Source organism: Mauremys mutica, chromosome 8 (genome assembly GCF_020497125.1).
Source record: "Mauremys mutica isolate MM-2020 ecotype Southern chromosome 8, ASM2049712v1, whole genome shotgun sequence".
Classification (NCBI taxonomy): domain Eukaryota; kingdom Metazoa; phylum Chordata; order Testudines; family Geoemydidae; genus Mauremys; species Mauremys mutica.
The window spans coordinates 102,489,986-102,508,756 of record NC_059079.1 but is presented as its reverse complement, the minus strand read 5'-3'; the positions used below and the strand labels follow the sequence as shown (position 1 = coordinate 102,508,756).

At 46.4% G+C, this 18,771-nt stretch overlaps 1 protein-coding gene across 2 annotated transcripts in view; it reads left to right on the top strand.

Moving 5' to 3' along the window:
• Positions 1 to 6,575: 6,575 nt before the first annotated feature.
• COL23A1 (collagen type XXIII alpha 1 chain) overlaps positions 6,576 to 18,771 on the top strand; it is a 333,055-nt gene continuing 320,859 nt past the window's right edge. For both annotated transcript variants that reach the window (XM_045027550.1, XM_045027549.1), the window contains exon 1: positions 6,576 to 6,974. In XM_045027550.1, coding sequence (XP_044883485.1) covers positions 6,690 to 6,974 — 285 coding nt within the window. In that variant the 5' untranslated portion in view covers positions 6,576 to 6,689. The remainder of the gene's footprint in view (positions 6,975 to 18,771) is intronic.

Here is an 18,771-nt window from a genome sequence, read left to right as displayed (position 1 = left end):
CCCATGAATTTCAGAGTGAGGGAATCACTAAACTTCTGACTACCAGAAGAGACTCTTTGCAAATTTGTAGTTCTGTTAAATAAGTTTAGGTTGGCCAGCTGTTGATAAATACAGCAGGAATATGGCAGTAAAAGTCATGGTTTTTTTTCTATAAATTGCAATATGACATCTCAAAGTATCAGTGGCTGTCAAAAGTTGAACAAAAGTTAATCACTGAAACCCTGGTCCTGCAAGGAAAACCTGTATTCATGCAGAGTCACAGAAGTGGGTGCTGCACATGAGCACATCAGTTCACACATGCAGTTCTCTTTGTAGGATCAGGGACCAAAAAGGTGGATACAAATTTCCATCTGCATCATTGGAAGTTTGTGTGTTGAATGCTAAATAAATTCTGTTACACTTTTCTGTCCCAGTTGTAGCAAAATCTTCCTCATTAATGGAATGGACACCTGCATGATCTCCTCCCCAAGTATTAAGTCTTCATGATTTAAATATTCTCATGAAGTTGGTCTGTATTTACTTAAGAACTAATAGTTCTGCTTTAGCCTCAGGAAGTCATAACTCAGGCCTTTTCAACGGTGCAAAAGAGAGGGGGAAGAGAAGATGGTTTCCACACTCAGCAATTATGACTAAGAATCCAAGTCCTTTTCAGACATATTTTCAAGAAAAAATTGGCACTGATTGCCAGCCCATTTCCTACCTGCATCACAGTTTTGTTGTATTACTCAGTGCTACTTAACTCACTTAACACAGCATGATTGGCTTGCTGGGTGGAAGGGTCTGTGCTTCTGGAATGTCATTCATCTGGTGGTCCCCATAAGAGTCTGGGTTTGGTGATGTGCAAGATACAGCTATTTAGCCAGGTCTTTACTTACTTTTCATACCTTGCTGCAGTGCAGTCCTACAGACTATGTAGTAAAGCCAAGTTAAAACAGGAAAGATGCATGTGTGTGGAGGTGACTGCACCATTTAGAATTCTTTACAGCTGAAATGTTCAACCCAGCCTTCCTTAAAAGCAAAAAAACAGAAAAATGGTTCAGCTTTTCAGAAGACTGATTGTAGCCTAGACACCAGGCTCTGAGTCTGTTTCTTTAAGTGATCCATAAATCAGAATAAGATTCAGATTAGTGGTCATGTTCCATTAGGCTGTTTTTGGGTAGGGGTGGAGACTAGATCTTGGGGCAAAGCTGCTTGTGTTTGGTTCTGTCTCATCTGATCTCCTAAACACTCTTGAAACAGTAGAATTGTGCTGGGGAAGATCTTTCATAGCCCATTCTTCTCTGTGTACATACCAACTCACCATGTATGATTATCTTTCATAACACTCACCCCTTCAATATAGTCTTCCCCCTCCACTCCCTTGCAAGCTCCATCTCTCTCTAGTACTTTCACTTTGCCTAGCTGACAGTATAGAAAGAGAGAGGTGATGTATTCCTCTTTCCTATCTGCAACACCTACTGCTGTGAAATACAGGCCTCTCCCAAATGGGTAATTTCCCTTTGTTCTTAATTTCAGTCCTCTCAAATTTATTTACCACAGCTATCTCTGAGGCAAAGTGGGAGAAAGTAAGCTCACATTGGCAATGCTATGCAAATCAGAGGCAGCTGTTGGGCTTCTGCCTAGGTAGCAGTCCTTCCAATGACCACCTAGTCTAAATAAATGCATTGTTATAGTTATCTCATCAAACTCTGGAGTTGTACCAGGCTCAGGAAAGTCTAGAAATTTGAAGGGAGAAGATCAGTGTCCCTGCTCTGTCCTGCTTAGCTCAAAAGTGAGTATTGTAGCCTTCAATAACACAGCTACTAAAAGATGCTACATAGGCTCCTACGGTGATAGATTTGAAAAGGAAACATCAGAGCCACAAGCACTAGCTTGTTTGCTCTGAGATGGAAATGCAATTTTTTTTTCAACTTTAACAGAAAAAGTAAAATCAAGATTATATATATAGCAGCTCTGCTGGGGGGTCCCAAATGGTGATGCCGGTGATATAGGTGTGGAATAAGACCTTTCTTGGCTGATTGCAAGAGGTTCCACAGGTGTTATAGAAGTACTATGGAGCTTTGGCTGCAGCTGGGGACCAGAAAACTGCCAGAATCCTTTTCTAAGATGTCTGTCCAACTTGTCTTGCTCTCTTCCTTGACTTCCCACAGTGTTACCTTCACTTGGAAAAAATCAGGGGGTTGAGGAGGGAGGGAGGTTTAACCATTGTTAGCTAACACATCTTAAAATGTGAGTGTGGACAAGGCAGTTTGCAAACTCCCCCTATGTGTTGATCTCAACCTGATAGCCTATATGAAAGCTCGAGCTGCCCTGGCTGCACTAGAATTTTATTCCATGTTGGCTAATGTGGTAATAAACCCACCTTTTTTGCTAGTACTGATGTACCTGTGTGGTTTTGCTTCCATGTGCAGCATACAGCCACCAATAGCCTCCCTTCCTTCCAGAATGCAGCCCTCGGTGAATAGTGGTAGAAACAAGGTTGAAGCCCTACAGTTAAGGGGGGAGGGAGGGACAAACTGGAAAAGAGGATGGGGGAAAAAAAGAAGAGATGGAAAGGGAGTTAATAGAAGAGATAAATAGAAGTGAACTGGAAGAAAGTTCAGAGGAAAGAAGAAAAGTGAGGGAACTGAGATGGAGAGAAAAATAGGAACAAAAATAAAGCAAAATAGATTTGGGACAAATATAAAGACAAGAAGGGAAAGGAACTGCTGGAAAGGGAAGAGGTGGGATCCACATCAAGGTTGACATGTAGGCACCAGGTGCAAGAGACAGCCACATAGTCATCACAGGTATGGAGCAAGGCATGTCTCCCATCCCAAAAGGTTGAAACCATGGACTGACTCAGAGAAAGAAGGAAGATTCACAGCAAGCCAGGAAGAAAAAGCTTACCTGGAAAGAAGAACAGTCCATGCCATAATGGTGATGGTACAGAAGTGCAAGAAGACATTGATGCTTCCTCAGCATTAGAACATTATTGTTATTCTCCACAGTGATCTAGTTTGTATTTTCTCAAAGTCCTCCAGCTTACTGAGTCATTTATAAACCACTTTCACAAGCCTACATACTTTACTGCACTGCTCCTCTGTGCATGGAGCTGCTTATGCCAACATTGCAATTCCATTTTTCTCACCGTGAACTAAGCCTATAGGATCCATCACTTTACTGGATCTGTATGTTGCAGTATTGTATTGTTCCTAGTAAAATGGACTACTTGTAAATGAATAGTCTTTGGCAAAGTGGGATTAATTCCTGCATGTGCATCCTCTCAGAACCTATGATTGGCCACTCCGACAATACATGTACTTGGGAGCAAATGAGGGATCCACAAAGGGACTTAGGCACCTAAAACCCAAACTTAGGTTCTACTGCAATCCACAAAACTCCTGATGATCCCTGTAGATACCTAAACTCAGCCCCTACATTCTTCAGAGTATGAAGGTCTACCTACACTTGCAACTCTGCAGCAGCACAGCTGCAGTGCTCCAATGTGGACAATGTATGTTGACAGGAGGGCTTCTCCTGTCAGGGTAGGTAATCCACCTCTCTGACAGGTGGTAGTTAGGCCAACAGAGGAATTCTTCCATTGACCTAGCACTGTCTACACCTGGGGTTGGGTTGCCACAGCTATGTCTCTGGATGGGTGCAGATTCTTCACACCCTTGAGAGCAGTAGCTATGCTGATATTCCCACTGTAGACCAGCTGTAAATTCCCTCAGTACCTATGTTCCTACCTCTGAGCAAGCATGCTGCTGTCTATCATCCACCTAAGCCCCAGACGATGCAAAAACCGGAGGAAGATAGGTGGTGTTCAGCTGCCTAAATCATGTGGAGGGCCTAATCTGGCAGACATGCTCATAGGCCACCTATCAGATTGGGTCCCATTTAAAATCTGGCTGGCAGAGGAGAAACTGCCACTGTCCATGCCCACCTTACAGCTTTTAGACCAGTGGTTAGAGCACCCACGTAGGAGGGCCTGGGTCCCATTCCCTTATTTCAATCACTCATTATTTATGTAAAGGGCAACAGCTTTACTAGGAGAGATTGAGGGCACTCAACATCAGAGTGGCCTGTAGGCTTACAGCATTATCCAGAGGGTGGGAGACCCCTGTTCAAATCCTTTCTCCCCCGCTGGCGGAGAGTGGGGGGAATTGAACCCGGGTCACAGGTGTGTGCCCTAACCAAGGGGCTTCTCCAGCCATTTTCTGTGGAGGCACCTACCTCATTCTCTCAAAAAGTGCGTAGGCACCTAAGCCACCTGACTGCAGAGAGAATGAGGTAGGTGCCTCCACAGAAAATGGCTGGAGAAGCCCCTTGGTTAGGGCACACACCTGTGACCCAGGTTCAATTCCCCCCACTCTCTGCCAGCGGGGGAGAAAGGATTTGAACAGGGGTCTCCCACCCTCTGGATAATGCTGTAAGCCTACAGGCCACTGTGAGTAAGGCTGGCAGAATCTGTTCCCCAAAGAGGAATTACAAGTTATATTTTATAGCATGTGTGCCAGAGGCTAGGAAACTGTAAAATTCTCTGAGCATTACTTTTTCTAGGTTAGGGGACTATGATGCTCCTAAATTAATAATTTGCATGATACATTACAACACAAATAATAAAAGGGGGGCAGTTTGATATAAACAAACTGCAAGAAGGTGTTTTTGATAATCATAATATGAGTTTAATGACTCTGTCCAATACCAGTTTCCTGCAAACACATGTTTCCAAACAAGATCAGGCACTTTAACCCGATTAAACTATTACACGTGCATGGCATCATCATTATTACTTTAGTGCCACCACAAAAGTGCACGGTGTTTGGCAGGCAGTCTTTGTTGACAATCTAAACTTTAAACAGTAGCTTTTGTAGAAGGCAGACATTTTGTCTTGTAGATATCAGTCGACATGAAAGGTAGCTAGAAGGCGATAATAGGATTCTTTTCTTATAGATATCTTGTCACTCAGTCCGCATGATAAGAATGTCTGACGTCTATTTTCAATCTTCCTTTCCTTGAAATAACCAGGGAAATTCAGTATTATTGGTCTGGCCAATCTTCTGCCGCCGGAGGGCGCTAAACTCTACGGGCAAAACAGCGACAGTTCAACGCAGAAGAGCTTAAACTAAAATCTATTGCAAACTTGGTTGAGGAAGCTTTCCTGAACAGAACTAAAGGGTTAGACGTACCCGCTCCAACAGCACCACTTCTCTGATGAGATGCAACAGAATGTCTCATTCCAGTCTCCTGTTTTCCTTTGCCTTACACAGTTTAGTTGTTCTCCTCTCTCACGCTGTATTTAACTCTGTCGAGGACTGTGGGTTACACACAAGGTGTGCGAACCAGGCGAGGCAAGGTGAAGTTGTATTGCTGCTTGTCTGTCATGATGTGGCACATCGCCCTGTGACAAGGTTGGGGTTAGCTCAGTTTGCCTGTGTGTTAGCCTACGCAGGGACAAATGTCAATACCTGGATCTGGGGGATTTGGAGCAGAGGCTTGGCTACCAACTCTTACTATGAGGGTGACCAGATGTCCCGATTTTACAGGGACAGTCCCAATTGTTGGGTCTTTTTCTTATATAGGCTCCTATTACCCTCCACCCCACCTGATTTTTCACACTTGCTGTCTGGTCACCCTATTATATACAAGGGCCTGGCTAGAGCCCACTGCAAAGCGGATCCTCAGCGCATTGAAGGCCACTCTGATTTTTGTCAGCCCCTTGCCTGGCTGTACAATTCAATTGCCCTGTGGCTGGAGTCTCCAGGCAGGGGATGCTGACAGCAGGACGTGCGGATCCCGCAGCCAGGCTCCCCCGCCCTCACCCCCACCCCTACCCCTGTCCTGCGGTGTAATGGGGGGGAGGGGAGGAGAGGGCAACGGCTGCTGACTAGAGACCCCAGCCCAGGTGGGTGAGGGGAGACCAAGCCAAGCCCCAGCGAGAACCCGCGGGAATCCCAACTCCAGCCCGGGGAGGGGGAGGCTTAGCGGGGAACCCCCAGCCTTCGGGGGTGAGCGCTGCCCACAGAGCCCACCCCACGGGTGGGGAACATGAAGGGGCGTGGCCGGGTGTGATCCAGGTGGGGGTCGTCTTCCATCGCTCCTCAGGCAGCGGGGCGCCCCCCCTCCTCGGGGGGGGCGGGGCAAGGCCCTGGACACCGCTGTGGGAAGCCCCGGGGTGGGGGTGATGGGGTGCGCACCCCCCCCCCAGCTCCCAGGCGCGCGCCTGCCGTTAGGCGGCTGAGGTGGCAGCAGCGGCGGCGGCGGCAGATGAGTGTCTGTCCCGCCAGCCTGCTCCACCCCTGGGGAGCGCAGGAGGCGCCCATCTCCTTTTCTGGCCGGGGCTATTTGCATAGCCCCCGCGTGCGCCGGGAGCCCGGGGAGGGGGAGAGGGAGTGGGTGGGATTATCCCTGAGTTCACCCCCCCCCCGCATTGGGGATTACAGAGGCTCTCCCCCCTCCCCAGAATAGCGGGGGACGGGCCCCCCTCCCCCCAGTTTAAGACACACCGAAGGAGAAAACCAGCTCCTCCGGCGCTTCCTGCCCCACTTCTCCCGCAGCCGCCTCCCGAGCGCCGCCGCCGCCGCCTCCGCCGCTGCGCGCCCCGGGCAGGAGCCGCGCGGGCGGGCGCCCGCTCGCCGCAGCCTGAGGGCGGATCGGGGCCGCCGCAGAACCGCTCGCTCTGCCGCGCGCCGAGCCGCGGGACCATGAGCCGGGGCGACGGGAGGCTACAAGCGGCGGCTGCCGCTGCCGGGCTGCCTCCAGCCGGCGCCCGGTGCGCTGGGGGCGGCGGCTCCGCAGCCCTCTGCCTGCTGCTCTCGCTCACCTCGCTGGCCGCCTGCCTGCTGCTGAGCGCCAAGACGTGCGAGCTGCAGGGCAGGGTGGCGGCGCTGGAGGAGCGGGGCGGCCCCGGCTGGGCACCGGGAGCCCCCCTGAGCCCCGAACCGCTGCTCGCCCTGCTGCAGCCCCACATGGAGCAGCTCTTCCGGGAGGTGAGTGCTGCGGCGGCCGGGCACGGGCTGCGGGCTCCCTGCAGCGGATTTTGCCCCCTCGCCGCCGGCGCTGGGCTCCGGCCCCACCTTGGCCCCCCCAGGGATGGGGCTGAGCCCCGAGCCCCTGCATGTGGCGGAGGGAGTGTTGCAGCGAGCAGGCCGGTGCCTGGGGGCTTTGCAGGTCTCTTGGGGGTGTATGGCACAGCCCTGGCTTGGCAATGGGGGGCTTGCGGGGGTCCTAGGACGAGCCCCAGCTCCCCCTGTGCCAGGGGGCTGGGGTCAGAGTGACCTTGGCGGCCGATCAATACCTGACCCCTATAGAGCCTAAAGGATGGGCAAGACCGTCCCCTAACATCAAGCCTCCAGCTTGGGTCCTGACTATGCCGGGGGTTCAGTTCCCAGTGAAGTGGGCGGAAGGTACTGGTACTAGGCAGGATCGGGCCCAGCTGTGACTCTGAATCGGGCCCGTATCATTATCCCAAAGAGAGACAGGAGAGGTTCATGACTGCCCGAGGTTACATGTGTGCAGTCAGTGTTACCTGCTAACTGGTGGCAGGGTGCAGAATAAAACCCGGGCACAGAGAGGTTAAATGAACTGCTTAAGGTTACATGGTACCTGGTGGCAGAGTGCGCAATAAAACCCCTAAAGTGCAGTAGTTGTTGATTACAAATTTGAACAGCAGACCATGAAAGATGGGATTATTGATTACTTACCTTGCAGCTAAAGTAATTGATTGAACTGTATAAGCACATCTGGACTTTGAGACGAATACTGTTGATAAAAATGAAACGAAAAATCTAAATACTGTGGGTCAGATTCTGCCACCTTTATTCACACCGAGTACTTTACTTTGTGAGTAGCCCTGTTGCTAACTTGTGGAGTAAGATGTGGAATTGTTTGCCCCTTCATTAGCAATTTATAAGGAGGAAAAAATCCTAGGTGATATTACATCTAGTTACGTGTGTTGTGCATACAGCAAATTTTATTCCTGTGGGAAAAGAGAATCCCTGTATTTTAAAAAATATATATCTTTGGCTGTAATGGACAACTATTTTTATGTTACACATGCTTTAACATGGTCCCCCATTATCTTACAGAGTATCATAAAGCATCATATAGTACAATGGTGCTGTGTTGATTTATGGATGATAGGAACACCAACAGCTACTGTTATTGTATTTACTGAGTCTTTTGCTATGATCCCATAGTTTCTTGTGCTGAATGAATTGTTCCGCTTCCAGAATGAGTTTCTATATTTGTTTCTATCCTCTAATACAAAAACTGACACTACTCAGCAGCTTGTTACACTTTTTGGTGCCAACTGTAGTACGTAGTTCAGGTGGATTTTGTTTGTGTGGCTTTTGTCCAATAGTAAAGAGTTTTGGGATACTAGAACTGATTTGCTAGTTTAAGATACAACATTAATTGTTCATAAAACTTAAGCAGGTTACAGCAAGATTCCAACAGGATATTAGTGGGTAATGTAGGCTTGCCGTGTGCAGACAATGGAACACTGGGTTGGCTTTTTATTCTTGTATTGTACCATTGACATATAAGAGATTGTGTTGTATTGTGACTGGCATATAGGCAATTCTCTGCCCCAAGAAGTTTGCAGTCTGAAAGCCTCAATACTGTAGAAAGCTTACATATAACTTTACCCACTTGAGTAGTTCCATGGAATTAAATGGGACTACTCATGGGAGTAAAGTTACACATGGACTTGAGGGTGGAAAGGGAAAGGAGACAACAGTAAATGGTGGGAAGGGACTGTTGAGAGAGCACTGATTTAGCAAGGAAAGCAGAATGTATATGTTGCTTGTTTGTTACGTTTTAAATTATGGGTAGGTGTTAAAGAAGGGAATAGGTGAAACCACATGGAGGTCTGTGATGTGAAGCTAATAGTTGCCTGGGATTCAGAAAGATGGAGAGTATTCCAGGCACAGAGAGTAGTTTAATGCAGGTGTTGGGGCCATATGCCTTCTCACCTATCTATCAATCAGTCATCTAGGTATGATTTAAGGGATAATCCAGAATATTAGTGCAGAGAGGGTGCTTGCAAATGAGACACTTTCAAATGTGTTTAGATTTCATTTCTTGATGGAAGCTGATTGAACAACTCTAGCTAATTTGTATGTTCTGGCTAAGAATTCGCATATCATTCATGACAGCAGTTCTGTTCCTATCTGTTATTTCATTCAATAAATATGTTTGTAGGTGGGAATTATACTTGATCACAAGCAATGCCACAGAAACAGTTTCTCACTGAGATTTAGTGAAGTGTGGAAAGCTTGCATTGTATTGTGAATGCTCAGATGGGGATTGTAGAGGGAAACTAAAGTGAAACCACATAATTGAATTCCTAATGCAAGAATAAATATGTTGAAACATTTAGTGTGACCAAACATCTGTCAATAATGAGCGCACAAATTTTTAAATGAGTAACAGATTCAAGGAATGAATTTTAGTTAGTCATTCTGCTATCTTTTTAATATGTACAGTAGGCGTGGCAGTCCTGCTAAACTACATCTGTTCATTTATGTTCATTTTAAATAACAAAAATGCTCTTTGATTAATTTCTTGTTAATTATATAAAACATATGACTAGCAAAGTAACTTTTCTTTGCACTTGAGAATTTCACCAGAGGTAAGACTGTTTTGCCAGTCTATTTCATGACCATAAATTGATATTTAAAGGTTGTTGGGTTTTTTTTCCAAATTCTACCACAAAATCAGAGAAGAAACAAAACTAAAACTAGGTATAATATTATGTCCTCTGTTACTGCTGAGCATTAATGTACCCTGCTACTAGGGTTCTGCTGACATATCCTTTAAGGTGAGGCACATACAAGGGCATAAATGCAATACAGCCGTGCTGGGATCCATTTAAAAAATACAGGGGAGGAATGTTTGACAAGTAGAACAGGATAGAAAGTCGGTAGAGTAGGGAAGAAGATGGTCTTGTGATTAAAACACTGGATTGGAATTTGGGTGGCTAGTTTTCAATTCGTGGGTCTGCGACAGAGACATCCCCTCTAAGGGTATGTCTACACTGGCAGAATTACAGTGCCGCTCGGAGAGCACTGAAGGGAAACCACTGTTGTGTGTTCACATCGTCAGCTGTCTGCGCAATTGTGTGTTCACACCTGCAGCTGTATTCGGAACGGTGCGCTCTGGGCAGCTACCCCACAGAGCATGTCTTCCTCTGCCGCTAAGAGTTGTGGGAAGGTGGAGGGGGTTGCGGGACATCCTGGGTCCTGTCCTAATGCTCCATGATGCATTGCTTCACATCCCAGCAATCTCTGTGCTTCTGTCCACATTTGGTGCCATCTTTCAACGGTTTGTGTACTGCATGCTCTGCTCTGCCTCTTCAGACTGCAGGAATGGATCCTGCACTGTTGACCAATATGCTGCTTGCTCTCACTACCACATCATGAGTGGCAGCGGAGTTATTCCTTAAACTACAAAGGCAAGAGGAGTGCAACATTGATCTCGCCACGCATACTAGATATGACACGAGATTGCTTGTGGCATTCACGGAGGTGCTGACCACAATTGAATACCGCTTCTGGGCTCGGGAAACAAGCACTTAGTTATGGGATCACGTCGTCATGCACGTCTGGGGTGACGAGCAGTGGCTGCAGAACTTTCGGATGAGGAAAGCCCCATTCATGGGACTATATGATGAGCTCCCCCCAGCCATGTGGTGCAAGGACGCGAAAATGAGACCTGCCCTGCCGTTGGAGAAGCACGTGGCAATTGCACTGTGGAAGCTGGCTATTCCAGACTGCTACCGATTGGTTGCTAACCAGTTTGGAGTGGGAAAGTCGATCGTTGGACTCGTGTTGAAGGACATGTGCAGCGCCATTATAGACTCATAGACTTTAAGGTCAGAAGGGACCATTATGATCTTCTAGTCTGACTTCCTGCACAAAGCAGGCCATAGAATCTCACCTACCCACTCCTGTAACAAACCCCTGATCTATGTCTGAGCTATTTAAGTCCTCATCTTGTGGTTTAAAGACTTCAAGGTGCAGAGACTTTCACGCAGCGCACAGTCAACTTGTGGAACTCCTTACCTGAGGAGGTTGTGAAGGCTAGGACTATAACGATGTTTAAAAGGGGACTGGATAAATTCATGGTGGCGAAGTCCATAAATGGCTATTAGCTAGGATGGGTAAGAATGGTGTCCCTAGCGTCTGTTCGTCAGAGGATGGAGATGGATGGCAGGAGAGAGATCACTTGATCATTGCCTGTTAGGTTCACTCCCTCTGGGGCACCTGGCATTGGCCACTGTCTGTAGACAGATACTGGGCTAGATGGACCTTTGGTTTGACCCGGTACGGCCTTTCTTATGTTCTTATGAGAATCCTCCAGCAAGTGACCTGTGCCCCACACTGCAGAGGAAGGCAAAAAACCCCCAGGGCCTCTGCCAATTGCCCTGGAGGAAAATTCTTTCCCGACCCCAAATATGGCTATCAGCTAAACCCTGAGCATGTGGGCAAGACTCTCCAGTCAGACACCCAGGAAAGAATTCTCTGTAGTAACTCAGATCCCACCCTGTCTAGTGTCCCATCACAGGCCATTGGGCATATTTACCGCTAATAGTCAAAGATCAATTAATTGCCAGAATTAGACTATCCCATCATACCATCCCTTCCATAAACTTATCAAGCTTAGTCTTGAAGCGAGATATGTCTTTTGCCTCCACTGCTCCCCTTGGAAGGCTATTCCAGAACTTCACTCCTCTGATGGTTAGAAACCTTCGTCTAATTTAAAGTCTAAACTTCCTGATGGCTAGTTTATATCCATTTGTTCTTGTGTCCATATTGGTACTGAGCTTAAATAATTCCTCTTCCTCCCTGGTATTTATCCCTCTGATATATTTATAGAGCGCAATTATATCTCCCCTCAGCCTTCTTTTGGTTAGGCTAAACAAGCCAAGCTCTTTGAGTCTCCTTTCATAAGACAGATTTTCCATTCCTTGGATCATCCTAGTAGCCCTTCTCTGTACTTGTTCCAGTTTGAATTAATCCTTCTTAAACATGGAAGACCAGAACTGCACACAATGTTCCAGGTGAGGTCTCACCAGTGCCTTGTATAATGGTACTAACACCTCCTTATCTCTATTGGAAATACCTCGCCTGATGCATCCCAAGACTGCGTTAGCTTTTTTCACGGCCATATCACATTGGCGGCTCATAGTCATCCTGTGATCAACCAATATTTTGAGGTCCTTCTCCTCCTCTGTTACTTCCAAGTGATGTGTCCCCGGTTTATAACAAAAATTCTTGTTATTAATCCCTAAATGCATGACCTTGCACTTTTCACTATTAAATTTCATCTTATTACTATTACTCCAGTTTACAATGTCATCCAGATCTTCCTGTAGGATATCCCGGTCCCTCTCTGTGTTAGCAATACCTCCCAGCTTCGTGCCATCCGCAAATTTTATTAGCACATTCCCACTTTTTGTGCCAAGGTCAGTAATAAAAAGATTGGTCCCAAAACCGATCCCTGAGGAACTCCACTAGTAACCTCCTTCCAGCCTGATAGTTCACCTTTCAGTATGACCTGTTGTAGTCTCCCCTTTAAACAGTTCCTTATCCATTTTTCAATTTTCATCTTGATCCCTATCTTTTCCAAGTTAGCTAATAATTCCCCAGGTGGAACCGTATCAAATGCCTTTCTGAAATTGAGGTAAATTAGATCCACTGCGTTTCCTTTGTCTAAAAAATCTGTTACCTTCTCAAAGAAGGAGATCAGGTTGGTTTGGCACAGTCTACCTTTTGTAAAACCATGTTTTATTTTGTCCCAATTACCATTAACCTCAAAGTCCTTAACTACTTTCTCTTTGAAAATTTTTTTCAAGACCTTGCATACTACAGATGTCAAACTAACAGGTCTGTGGTTACCCGGATCACCCTTTTCCCCCTTTCTTAAAAATAGGAACTATGTTAGAAATTCTCTAGTTATACAGTACAACCCCTGAGTTTACAGATTCATTAAAAATTCTTGCTAATGGGCTTGCAATTTCATGTGCTAGTTCCTTTAATATTCTTGGGTGAAGATTATCTGGGCCCCCTGATTTAGTCCCATTAAGCTGTTCAAGTTTGGCTTCTGCCTTGGATGTGATAATATCTACCTCCCTATCCTCATTCCCATTTGTCATCCTACCATTATCCTTAAGCTCCTCATTAGCCTCATTAAAGACTGAAGCAAAGTATTAATCGCATCCTTCGCCGAAAGACCGTGACTCTGGGCAACGTGCGTGACATTGTCCATGGCTTTGCACAAATGGGCTTCCCTAACTGCGGAGGGGGATAGATGGCACGCATATTCCAATTCTGGCACCAGACCACCTCGGCTCCGAGTACATTAATCGGAAGGGGTATTTCTCAATGGTTCTCCTGGAGCTTGTGAATCACCGTGGGCATTTCACGAACATTAACACAGGCTGGTCTGGAAAGGTGCATGAAGCACACATCTTCGGAACACTGGCCTGTTCAGGAAGCTGCAAGCAGGGACTTTCTTCTTGTACCAGAAGATCACCATAGGGGAAGTCAAAATGCCCATTGTAATCCTTGGAGACCATGCCTACCCCTTAATGCTGTGGCTTAAGAAGCCATACACGGTGCACCTTACAGCAGCAAGGAGTGGTTCAACAACAGGCTGAGCAAGTGCAGAATGACTGTTGAGTGTGCTTTTGGCCATTTAAAGGCTCGCTGGCGCTGCCTTTATGGGAGGCTGGACCTGGCCAATGACAATATTCCTATGCTTATAGCTGCGTGCTGTACGCTCCATAATATTTGTGAAGGGAAGGGTGAAAGCTTCACTCAGGACTGGACCACAGAGGCTCAGCGCCTGGAGGCTGAATTTGAACAGGCAGAGACCAGGGCTATTAGAGGAGCTTAGCGTGGGCCATAAGGATCAGGGATGCCTTGAGGCAGCAATTTGAAGCTGAAAGCCACTAATATTTGTTGCTATGCTCGGGATTGCAGTGCTTGTAATGCTAGGAGGTGACTGTGATTGGTGCAGACGATGCACTGTGAAGGTTTAAGAAATTTGCCTGTTGCTTTGCAGGGCTCTGTTTGCTTTCAATTAATGGAATAAAGATTGCTTTCAAACCAAAACAATTATTTTATTAAAAAGCAATAACTGGAGGAGAGAGACAAACAATAAAAACACATCAGCACTGAGGCAGATGGGGGAAGGTAGGGTCCCAGGAGGAGGTGGGGTCCCGGGATGGTTAAAGATTTGTGTATGTCCAGGTATCATATCCATCCTTCTCCTTTGGAGTACAGTGCAGTGGAGTACTGTACTGTACTTCAGCAAGGCTAACCTGAAGCGGGATGGGTGTTGAGTGCAGTGGGTACTAGGAGTCCGCAGTGCTGGACTGTGATGGGGGAGGAGTGGAAAGCAGCGGGTACAAACTGGAGCCAGGAGGTTAATAAGAGTGTCTGGGGGGTGGGGCATGGGAAAGAGTTTTGCGACAGCGGCTGCAGGGGAAGGTGGGCACAGAGCTGCTCAGTTTGCAGTGCTGGTAGCATCTGGAGCATGTCTGCATGGTGCTCCATAACGTTTAAGAGCCGCTCCGTGGCTTCATTCTGTCACGCCGCATTCCCCTTTCGGTCCCTCTTCTCGCTGTCCCGCCACTCCTTCAATTCTTGTTTTTCGGCTGCGGAGTGCATCATGACATCACACGGAAAGTCCTCTTTTGTTCTTCTTGGCCGCTTTCTAATTCTGTGCAGCCGTTCAACTGGATAACAAAGAGGGAGGCTGGGCTCTCAAGGTCATCTCTGTGATGCCAAAATGCAACATTTTACAGAAGCAGTATTGTTTGCAACACACAGACCACCGATTGAGTGATTTAAAACAGCCACTATTCACATACCTATCACTAACTGGCTGACCCCAGGCAAGCACACATGAGCCACAAGGCCCCCCAAAATGGTGAGTTACTCCAGGGGCAGGGGAAATCAGTGTTCCAGGACCGTACTGTACACTGGGCACATGGCTTTTGGGGAGAGCCAGAGCTGTGAGGGGGGTCTTATAATCATTACTGTCCCCACATTTTCCACAGGCTGTATTCATTATGGAAGATGTCTTGCTCCTGAGGGTGAGCTGGGAATCAAGGGAGGGTCTTCTCCAAGATTGTGGCTTCCATCCTGGCCCTTATGGAGATCTCTGAGGCAGATTGCCATGAAGTGAGGGAGTCTGTCAACACCCTGTTCCACCACTCAGACTAGGCATGTGGTAGTACGCGCATCATACAGACACAAGCCTGCTTTCTGCAACCCTCCTGCCTCAAACTGTGACGGGGCGGTTCTGGCGGGACCCAACTGAGAGTACCAATTGCTCAAACAGGGCAGTCACAGCCCTAGGCTGGGGTTTTTCCACCCCTAAGGCAAACCAAACCAGCCAGACAAAGAGGACTTTGGTTTCACCCCACTGGCAAACCACAAGTCACACAAGCAATTTCCTTAGACACTCCAGTCTCCCAGTATCACCACCAGTCCCCCTCGTCCTGGGAATGACTGGTTATGAAAACCAACACCCCAGTAAAAGAAAAAGGTTCTCTCGATCCCAAAGGACCAAGCCCCAGACCCAGGTCAATATACACATCAGATCTTACCCACAAATCACGCTGTTGCCAATCCTTTAGAATCTAAAGGTTTATTCATAAAGGGAAAAAGGTAGAGATGAGAGCTAGAATTGGTTAAATGGAATCAATTACATACACAAACAACTTGCTTCAGTGATTCCCAAAAGCCAGTTACCAGGGGCCTCCTCTCCTGTTTGCACTTCACCAAGCTCTGACAGCTGTGACTGGCTAGCCTCCTCTGGGGTAGAGAAGAAGAGCTCCTGGCTGCATGCATCTCTGACCTCTAAGTCATCCTCTGCCTCTGGGTCCCCCTCCCCCTCCACATCCTCGTCCAAGATTTCCTCCTCCTGGCTCGGTCCACTCTCGACTGGCACATGAGCCACCAAAGTATCCACAGTGACCCTCACAGTGAAGGTGGGATCGCCACCGAGTATTGCATCCAGCTCTTTGTAGAACCGGCAGCTTGTGAGCATTGCACCGGAGCGGCGGTTTGCCTCCCACACCTTGTGGTAGGCGTTCCGCAGCTCCTTCACTTTGACCCTGCACTTCAGTGTGTCCCGGTCATGGCCCCTTTCTGTCATGCATCATGAAATCTGTCCGTAGGCATCATAATTCCTGTGGCTGGAGTGCAGCTGGGACTGAACAGCCTCTTCTCCCCAAATGCTGATGAGGTCCAGCAGCTCGGCATTGCTCCAAGTTGGGGATCACTTGGTGCATGGAGCAGGTATAGTCACCTGGAAAGATGCGCTGAGACCACTGCATGCGTCACCGAGCAAACAGGAAGGAGACTTTCAAAATTCCCAAGGAATTTAAGGATTGGGGCTCATGGTTGGTCACCTGAGGGCAGGGCAGTAGAGTTCAAACCGATGACCAGAGAGACGAGAACAGGCATTATGGGACACCTCCCAGAGGCCAATCGCAGCTCTGTAATTGATCTGGGTGTCTACACTGGCACCGTGATGCTGTAGCACTAGTGCAGAAAGCTGTACACCTCTCATCCGGGTGTTGTTTTTTTTTAACAGTGCTGCAACTGTGCAGTTTCTGCGCCCTTAAGTGGCTTGGCAATGTGTACATCTTGGGAGTTACAACGCAGAAAGCTGCTTTACTGCGCAGAAACTTGCCAGTGTAGACAAAGCCTAAGCTTGCACAAGTTGTTTATTCTCTGTGCTTCAGTTCCCTATCTTCTGCTTGTGTATTGAATCTCTTTCTCCTGCCTTTTATCTGTCTTGTCTATCTAGATTGAAAGGCTTTCTTTGAGGCAAGGGCTGTCCCCTACTATGTGTTTGTGCAGGGACTAGCACAATGAGGCCCTGATCTTAGTTGGGGCCTGTTGATAGGATTTCCTCCCTCTCCCCACACTTCTCTAAGAGGAGATTCAAACAATGGGTAAATAAAAAACTCAACCTCAAGAAGTTTATGTGCAAAACAAATATCTTGGTGCCCAAACTGGGGTTTATGCTCCCATTTAGTTGTAGACCCAAGTAAACCCTCAGGGATTTCATACGTGCTTTTGTAAATGTGACCTTATAAATACACACATCTACACTAGTGTTCTGTGACGTCTTATTTACATAGAACTTCACTGAGCGTTTACTTTGTTCTTTAATGAAAACATTCTATAGATTCATAGTACACTGTACTCAGTGGTTCTCAACCAGGTGTACCTGTACCTCTGGGATACACAGAGGTGTTTCAGGGGGTACATTAGCTCATTTACATATTTGCCTAGTTTTACAACAGACTACATAAAAAGCACTAGTAAAGTCAGTACAAACTATTTCATACAGGCAATTACTTGTTTATACTGCTCTATATGCTGACATGTAAGTATAATATTTATATTCCAATCAATTTATTTTATAATTATATGGTAAAAATGAGAAAGCAAGCAATTTTTCAGTAATAGGTTGCTGTGATACTTTTGTATTTTTATGTCTGATTTTGTAAGCAAGTCATTTTCAAGTGATGTGAAACTTGGGGGAGCAGAAGACAAATAAGATTCCTGAAGGGGGTACAGTAATCTGAAAGATTGAGAACCACTGCTCTAATACAATATATATTTCACCATGTGGTCCAGGTGTAGTAATATCTCCATTTGCTCCTTAACAAAAGCTTGAATTCAGAAGGCATAGTTCTCATGCATAAAAGTTTGAATGTGAGGATTAAAGAAATATTTAGTTGTAAACAGAGCAGGACAGTTTAGTTCACAATGGATTTATTGTTCCTTATTAGCCATATAGTGTTCAGATTAATTCATTTAATGCTTAGGAAAATTTAGTGGAAGAATGCAACACTCATTTCAGAATTAAAGAGATGTAAATATTTTCCTTACTCCCCAAGATATCTAAATCTAATGAATGGATTAAAGATGGGATAATTTACATTCTTGCCCTGGGCAGTTTCATCAATTTTATAATCAGGATGACTGTAAAAGTCATAAATGACTCACCTGTAATGCTCAAACTGCAGTATGTGGTTGTTAGAGAAATGCATGATTTAGACCATTCTTGTTCCCAAAACCAACAGTTGCCTGAACACTCTATATTCTCTTAGGAATCTGTGCAGTTTTATAATATGTGGCTATAAAGCTCTGCAATCCAAACCAATACAAATGTCTGTACAATTGCAAGCACTGCACTGTGTCAATAAAAAAAAGACTTTTTCACCTATAGGACACTAGGGACATTTTCAGCCTTGGGTCAGGAGTGCTGGCTTGTCAGTCTTAAGTGCAAGTCAGCAGCTTGTCTAGAAAGCAGTGAATAATTAGGTGTCCTGTGTCTGGACTGAGTTACGTGGCTATCCCAGGCTTCTGGACAATGGGATTTCTCCTAGCCAGTTAAGATTCATGAAAGTTTTAAACACAGTTTTTTGGGCATTTTCAGATGACTGATAACCCTTTGCCTTAGTTCCTTAACTTGAACAAAACATTTAAATAGATACATTCCTCTCTCCCCGCTCGCCACCAAAATCAGTGAAAGCCATGTTGGGGGTCTAATTCAAAACCCATTCAGATCAGTGGGAACCTCTCTATTTACTTCAAGGGACTTTGGATTGGGCTCCTACTGGATAATATTTACAAACCTACTGTTGTGATAGCTGTACTGCATGTGTGCCCTTGTTTTCTCAAATGGATGTTGTAATGCTATTGTAGTATTACAGAATATTTGAAAATGAGGCAGCAGCATCCATGCTCT